General features: G+C 38.0%; 1 protein-coding gene across 1 annotated transcript; it reads left to right on the plus strand.

Annotated features, from left to right (window-relative positions):
- The first annotated feature begins 2,019 nt into the window (after nt 1-2,019).
- Nucleotides 2,020-7,720, plus strand: LOC109215658. Its single transcript, XM_019379766.1, has 8 exons — nt 2,020-2,882; nt 4,959-5,129; nt 5,302-5,400; nt 5,490-5,591; nt 5,681-5,755; nt 5,984-6,073; nt 6,178-6,518; nt 7,268-7,720. Exons 1-8 carry the CDS (start codon nt 2,349-2,351, stop codon nt 7,695-7,697), a joined length of 1,842 nt encoding a protein of 613 aa, XP_019235311.1. The 5' UTR covers nt 2,020-2,348; the 3' UTR covers nt 7,698-7,720.
- Nucleotides 7,721-8,430: the final 710 nt, after the last annotated feature.

Raw genomic sequence — 8,430 nt, forward strand, 5'->3', positions numbered from 1 at the left:
GACCTTGGTTTTAAGGCTAGAGGCTTGAGGTGGAAGGGTCATGATGCTGTCACAACTTTCCAGTTGCAGCAGATGAAGGCAAACTTCAGCAAGAAGTAGTATCTTAGGAACTTATTTTTTGACTATATGATTATATAGCAGCAACCTATTATATTTTGGGATCTAGTTTTTGAAGAACTAAACTCTTATGGTTCTATTCAGTTGTGTAATCTTTCTGTTCTTATTAAACTTGGTAAAGATCATTTCTAAGTGTCAATGTTACATAGCAGTAATCAATGATATTGGCTATGCCCTGTTTTGTTTTGGGCAAACACCCTATAATTGGTGCTTTTCCCTCAATGTTACATAGCAGCAATCTGCAACACTTCAACAAAAGCCAGCTGTGCAAAATTTTTTATAGCAGATAAAAACAGAAGTCAGCTGTACAATAGTCAGCGAAACTAACACAAATTTATAGCTAACAAAAGTCATTTTAGCAACAACAGCTGAAATTACATAACAATGCTAAGATTACATAGCAGTGCTTTCAAAACAGAAGCAAAAGCATTACATAGCACTGCTAAGATTACAAAAGTGCAGCAGCAACAACACCTAAAACAACCAAACTAATCTGCAAACCACATCAAAACACAAGAACGACATCAGCCCTACAGTTAGTTTCCATAAAACGAGCAACAATACAATAACAATCGTCAAAAGGATCTGTCTTCTTTTTGCTCGAACTTTCTCCTCTTCAAAGCTTTGACTCTCTTTAGTAAACCCCAAATTATTTTCCTTGCTTGAGTAGGCATCTCATCATCATACCAACAAAAATAATTACAACCACCCCTTTTCTACAAAAACCACAAACACATTTGATCAATTTTTATCAAAGAAAATAACTCATAAAACAGAATACAGTTAAGAACAAAAAATTTACCTTTCCAATTTTGCAAGCAAAAAACCTACGACCTGGGTTTAGTTGGGTTCAAGAAGCATTCAACTTTGGAGAAACACCACACTTACAAATTCGAGCGGCAGTGCAAGGTGACATTAACAAGTTCGTCGATTCCGATAAGTTCGACATTAATGGATAACTAAGTTTCGACCTTAATAAACCCGGCAACAACAGAAACGAGAGAAAGAAGAGAAGAAAAGTAAACTCGGCAACAACAAAAACGAAAGAAAGAAGAGAAGAGAAGAAAATAATTGATACCAAGCAGAGAACATAAACGATAGAAAGAAGAGAAGAGAAGAAAATAATTGACAAGTAGAGAGGAGAAGTGCTGGAGCAGCAAAATTGGATTTCTAACAATTGGGAAAGGGATTAGGGTTTAAATAGAGATATATTTAGTTCACAATGTTACCGTTATGTGTATAATTAGGAAAGGAAAAATCCCTTCTGTGCCACCTTCACGCGCTTAAATAGGTTGTAAGTCACGCTATATGCTACCTCACAAAACGTGTTTAATTGGTATATTATATGCCTAAGAAATGAGTTCAGATGGAAAGAGGCCTAGTTTAAGTATCTAAGTGAAAAATAGTGCCAGCTTTAGGTGTCTCTGTCTGTATGTATTCCGCCAATTTCAAAATGGAGAGTACGATACTTCTATTGGACAAGAACAATTGAAAAAATAAATAAATTGAATGCTTCATTTCAATTTCAAATTTGAAAATGGAGAATAATGATATTCCTCTGCTGGACCAGAACTGTTCTTTACGGTTGGTTTGAGATTTCCCTCTCCTTCCCTCACCCCCAAAATCTGGTTTAAAGTAGCATTTGTTTAATACCAGAAGACTAATGTGTGTTAACTATATAATCAAGGAATATTTCTTGGTCATAGCTCTACGTTAGTTGGTCAAATGTCACATTAATATCTGAGATTACAATTGAAGGTGTAAAAGCTTGGGATAATATTTTATTATTGCAATTCGATTAATTGCGAGATTCTCATATATTTCTCATTTTCGTGTTTTCCGTCTATTAGTTATTGTTAATTATTGGTCGCATTATTGTGAATTAATAAATTAATTATGACATTTGATTGAATATTTTAGTGTGGACTGTGGGCTAATAAGTCATTCAACTGTATCATTTCAAATTTTCTCCAATTTCGATACCTCCGCCAAATCTTCTTCTTCATTCTTCTCAATCATATTCTCTCTCTCTTAGCTGTTTCATCAAAACTCCATTTAAGTCCATTCTCAGAAAATCCTCTTACACCTCAATCCTCAAGTTCAAACCCTAGCTCCACCGTTTTCTCTCTCATTAAATACATTTAATTAGGTACACGGGTAACACGCTCCACTATAAACAATTGATATTTGATTATTTTCAATCATAATCGTTTTTGAATGGTTCTTCACTGATGGCGTCATCGGCGTTCAAATCCACTACTCGGAGAACCACCGTAGGTGGAAGTACCGCTGGAGCCGACGACTCCTCCGGCTCCTCTAGTAACAAAGCTCATCGCCGTTCTAGGAGTCTGAGCCGATTCTCCCATGGGCCTCGGCGCTATGAAGAGCCTGCGCAGGCTGACTTAGGCTACAATGCTGCTCCGCGTGGGAAATTTGTTAATACGACTAGAGGATCGGGAGTTCCTGAAATCAGCCTTGATGATTTGGCTATAGAATTATTCTCTCAGGAGGAGGAGAGAGAAAATAGTGACCGTGACCGTGGCCGGTCAGGAAGGCGTGCGTCGGAGATTGGGCATTGGGCGAGCGAAACGGCGTCGTCGAGGAGGCGTGGTCGGTCAGTGTCGAGGCAGGGTTCGAAGACCTCTGCTGCTGATCGGAAAAGCGTTGCTGCTGATCGTTCCCGGAGTAACATAGCTACTTCAGATGCCAGTTCGAGGAGGAGGAGGTCGGTTTCTGCTGTTCGTTATCAGATTAGCGACTCTGAGGTGAAATTTTTCTGCCCTGTCCTTTGCTTTTTGTCTATTCCAGAACTTTGATTAGGGAGTAGCACTGGAACATACCTCTACAACTGTTGGAGTTGTTCAAGCAATTTCACCCAAGAGAATGCTAAACTAGGAGAATTCCCTAGGCGTTTGGACATGATTTGGTTGAGATTTGAAAAAGTAGTATTTGATGTTGAAAAAGGGTAATTGGAAGTTGAAGTTGTATTGGACAGGAAAACCAAGTTGATGTTTTGTGAGTGATAACTTGAAAAACTTGTAAAAGCTATTTATATGGAAGTCTTTCACTTCTCTTCCCCCTTTTTAGTTTGTGTGGCGGGGAAGGGGGAGGGAGGGATGACATTGAATTTAGAGAAAATCTTAACAGTTACATCCAATCACAAACTACACGAAAGTTGTCCCTTTTTTATGGAGATTTACCCATCACAGAGATGCACAGAGGAAGAGAACGAACTTCATACTCAAACGGACTAAGTAATATACAAATCATCTTTTACTGATCAGATTATCAGAATAAAGAAAATGTAATATACAAAGTTATAAACACATAAGTACACTGAAACCTAATTGGTCATGGCATCGGATAGTAGACATCTTTTTTTGGTTATTAATTTCCAAGCAGGAAGTGTCCTTTTTCACCAAAACTGTGTTGATTGGGTTTGTCACTCATGTTCATCTAATGATAAAGTAGCCTTGTCTTTATCAAAATATGAATTCCTTAAATGTATAACTTCCCTGTATCATCAAAGAGAAACCGTGCATGAAATCCTATAACAAGAAACTATCAAATGAATGTTTTTAGTGCGCATAAAAAATAAAGGAAACTTAAATTGAGGAGGCGTGCCTTCATTTACTATGTCTATATTTGTATGCTATTAGCCTATTTTATGCAGAGATTTCTCCAAAGGTACGGTTACCCCCTTTAACTTCTTTATTAGTGCTATCCTAAATCTCAGCATGTGGATGTAACTTATGATGTCTGATAATTTGTAAGGGTAATGTTTTCTTCTGGAAACTTTGAACTCGTGATAACATCAGTTAAGAAGTTTGAATCCCAAGTGCTTTAGAAGGTAGAAATAGCTGAAAACAAAATAATAAATGTTTGTTTCTAGCAACACATTACCTTTGTGGTGCATCTATCGAATGGTATTCTGTTACATTCTGTACCAAAAGTGTTTTTCTTGTTAACTGGGTTTCCAATAGAGACAAAAAATTTAAGAGATTACTTTTAATCTGTTACGTCTTGATGGACTGCGTTACCCCGTACAAGTGCCGGTGGGAGGTAGCCGGCGGATTAGTCAGACATGCGCGCAAGCTGGCCTGGCTATCACCGTCATAAAAAAATGTTTTCCCTACTTACTCTATTATAGTGCTGTTTCTTCTGATGTAAGTGCTGTTCGGTGAATTATCAGTGACTTAGTGTTAGGATCAGTTTTATTATCCAAAAGAATAAGGGGGATTTTCAGTGGTTTTAAGTGTTGAAATTGGATTGCTATTATATACATGATTGCTGAGAGTGGTATTATTCTTGCACTGGATTGCAAGAGAATAAAGGGGACTATATGTGGTGTGTAACATTTCCCAGTTTTTCGTCTTATACTGCGGACTTGTAACAAATTCTCTTAGGCTTCAAGTTTTGTACTATTTGATGATGTCCTCCATCTTTAATAGTTTCAGTTCTTACAATGCAAGCTTTGCTTAATTTTGAGGACAAGCTGACTGTGACACAATTAATTCTGTGACAAAGCTCACCTCAAACTTAAATGTCCTAGTTCTTTCTTTATTAAAGGTCTTTATCTCCAAACAGTGGTTGGACCTACCACAATAGGTTATGGTAATTTTAATACTGATTGAAAACAGACTAGTGCAACATGCAACTTCTGGCACATCTACATTTTCTATTGGTGTATGTCCAGAAAGCTTTGGGTTGTTTAAGTATTATCTTTGAGTTCTTAAGATCACTGTTTAAAAAGAAGAAATAAGAGAAAACTAAAGGTATCAGCAAATAAAATTTGCAGTGGAAACACTTATTGATCAACAATTTTCTTTGTTGTATGACAGAGTGATGCAGATCATTTTCGAAATTCCAGCAGCCAAATTGACATCAAGAAGAATCAGAGCATCAGGCTCAATGACTTCCCTTCATCACTGAAACCAACAGCTGTAAATAATACACAATTAAGGAGGTCTTTTAGCCAAAAAGACATGTCGCAATTGCATGATGGCTACTCTGTAAGCCGTAACAATTTATATTTGCTTATCTTTGAATAGTAGGGAACTTATTAGCTTAATGTATCATTTCTCAGTTGCTGTTGCCCTTTGCTCCAATAATGTTTTGATTTTTGTGTGTCGCTACATGCCTTTTGGCAATGTTACTAATTATGTACTTCTTCATTCATGTTAGAGTCACTCTTCTGCCTTGACTGACGATGACACAAAGGATGCTCTTACCTGTAAAAATGGCATCGAGAAAACCATTCGAGCAGTTTATGCACAGAAAAAGGTTTATTTTGTTTATCTGTCGAAGTAGCACACACTGACTTTTTTTTGTGCCTTATCGTTTTTAAAAAAAAAAATGTTATTGTTTTTCAGGGTGAGCATCCAAATGGGGATGTTGTGAATGGTGAACTGTACGAAGCAATGAGAAAAGAACTCAGGCATGCTGTTGAAGAAATCAAAACTGAACTTGAACAGGTGTGCGATTTAATTGTTCCATGAAATAAGAAAAATTTACTTCCGCATAGTTAATGAGCTTGCTAACTATTTGATGTTTACTCATGCAGACCATGGGGAAGAAAACTAGTAGCGCCAAGTCAGGTCATGTGGCCAGAAAGAATCATGTAACAAAATTGGAGCAAGTAAGTTTTCTCCATGCTTACATTTTCCCGTCTTGTCGCACACGGGTCACTATGTTATGAGTTCTTTCTTCTAGTTTAATATTCTGCCTCCTTTTGCACACTGTTTCTGATTCTTCTTTGGCACTCACTATGTTATGCGATTTAATCCATGGAAATTTAATGCCTCAACTTTCTTTAATATTAAAGTCGTAGAAGTGTAATCAAGATCTGCTCGATGAAATTCTGCAGGAAGACCACAGAGGTAGGGATCAGCAGATTGTCAAAGAACTTCCTGATACAAAAAATTCTGCTGTTGGGCAGAAACAACCACGTAGGAAGGTCTCTCCTTTTTTGTAGTTGAACGGCAATTTCCAACTTTCTTGATTAGCTGTTAGTTACCTCTATAGTAGATCCTTTATTACAAGCTTTTTACAATTTTCCAGAGAAGCAATGATAGAAACAGGACATCAAAACAATTGAATGAGGAAGCAGAGAAGTTTTTTGAGGATTTCATTGCAAATATAGAAGATACAGATTTTTCTTCTTTTGATGGAGAAAGAAGTGATGCAAGTTCAACATTAGGAGGAATAGCTAAGCCAAGGGACAGTTTTACTTATGGGGAAGCAGTTAACCAAAGTCCTGCAGGAGCTAATTGTCATCCTGTTGGAACTGATGGGGTTATCTTGCCTTGGTTGCAGTGGGAGACAAGCAATGATAGTTCTTTCACTCCCAAGAATGAAGAGCAAACTCCTATTAGAAAACGTCAATATGTGATGCAAGACAGGTAAACTGATACTTTGTTTTGATCTGGTATGCTTGTGTTGTGATGGGATATCAACTCCTACATATGCACGTAAGGATAGATGTCTTTTATAGTAATATAGTTGGCAGAACTTAGCTCCTGTTAATTGCCCTATTAATTTATTGGACTTCGTCAGCTCCTTATCTTTAGCCTAGTTTTTGGCTGTAGAGCTGACTATGCCTTTATGTTTCTCTCTTTTGTGCTCCTTGCATCTTCTTGATGCCTTTAATGCAATTGTCTTACTTCATCAAAAAGAAGAAAAAAAGGTGCTTCCTTTGGTATGACGTACTAGCAAGAAATTAGGTGCTGCCTTTGGTATGACATACTAGCAAGAAATTAGGTGCTGCCTTTAGCTATATTTGCCAGATGATTGGATATCTTTTTGGAATTAGTTTCTTTGGTTGGCTTTAAGTGGCCAAACTAGGAGGATGTTGACTCACTCTGGTCCGGTGAGGAAGTACCATCATTTTGCCTATTTGGAGATTTATCTTGCTAATACTTCTTCATAGAGAAGACCTGGAAGCCTTTCCATCCAAAAATGCTAGACGATAAACAAATTCCTTTGTTTAACACAAATTGCTGGAAGTTACTTTTGCTGCCGTGCATTTAAGTTTACGGATTCACTTTAGTAGCGTGGTAGCCATATAGTTTATACATATATAGAAGTAGTAAATGCCATTCTCTCCCTTATGACATCTATTGTAACTTGGCTCCAAATTACCTTCTTGTAGGACGTCACCTTCCCTCAGAATGATAGTAGTTATTCCGTCAGCAGCCATGGGAGTTGGAGCCCAGCAACTGTGCATAGTCAACCGAAGAATAGAACAATCTATACAGTTGAAGATGGTGGAGACGTATCCGGAGAACTTGAAAGTTTCCAAAGTTCAGGATTTGATATGGCTGAGTATAACAGACTTCAACGAAGTGAAGAGCTATTGTTTGCAAGGTACAGGGAACGAAATAGAATTAGTTCAGGTGGTCTTTTACTTTGTGGTCATTTTCTCTAGTTACTTTATGTTTCTGGGAGTACCAAAAACTTACATGTCATTCTTGGAAGTTGGAATACACTACAAAGTAGTTCATACACGCCCACCGCGAGCATCCTATGTTTATTTTCCTTGCAATTCTGGAAGTGTATCCTTCTCGGTTCATTTTTTCTGATCACTATAATATGACGGTAAGCAAGGCGGTGAGTTTGAGTCTCCCCAAGAGTAAGGTGGGAAGTTCTTGGAGGGAAGGATGCCGGGGGTCTATTTGGGAACAGCCTCTCTAACCCAGGGTAGGGGTAAGGTCTGCGTACACACTACCCTCCCCAGACCCCACTAAGTGGATTATACTGGGTTGTTGTTGTTGTTGTTGTTGTATAATATGACGGACGCCCCCCCTCCACCCCCACCAATTTCGACGATCGGTCCAGCGAATAAGTAAACTTCAAAGTGGATTTATTGTGCGAAGAGTGCGTTATGACTCGTGGCCGCCTGCCTGGTGGGGGCGGCTCCTCCGTTGTGGGTAAGCGGGAAACCCGACTCTACGAACCCGAGGAAAGGCTGCACAGCACCACACCAAAAGATCCATATGGATCAATTTCTTTTTTTGTCAAAACTTTGTGACGAACTGTTTCAATGATGCAACTAGTCATAAACTGGGAGAATTCGTCAGCAGCCCCAAGTCAACTAGGGATGATTTTTATTTCATATATAACTTCATATATTTTTCTCCTGCTTCAATGTCAAATATTTGCCCAAAGGGGCAAATTTTGGCTTTTCTTCACATACTATTCATTCATTAATTGCTTTGTTTGCTTTACAACTTGTTTGGATGGTTGTTTTCCGTTGTATTGTATTGTTACGTTAAATACAATGCTTGTTTTGATCGTTACTTAAACTATATTATA

The sequence above is a fragment of the Nicotiana attenuata genome, unplaced genomic scaffold, assembly GCF_001879085.1.
Source record: "Nicotiana attenuata strain UT unplaced genomic scaffold, NIATTr2, whole genome shotgun sequence".
Classification (NCBI taxonomy): domain Eukaryota; kingdom Viridiplantae; phylum Streptophyta; class Magnoliopsida; order Solanales; family Solanaceae; genus Nicotiana; species Nicotiana attenuata.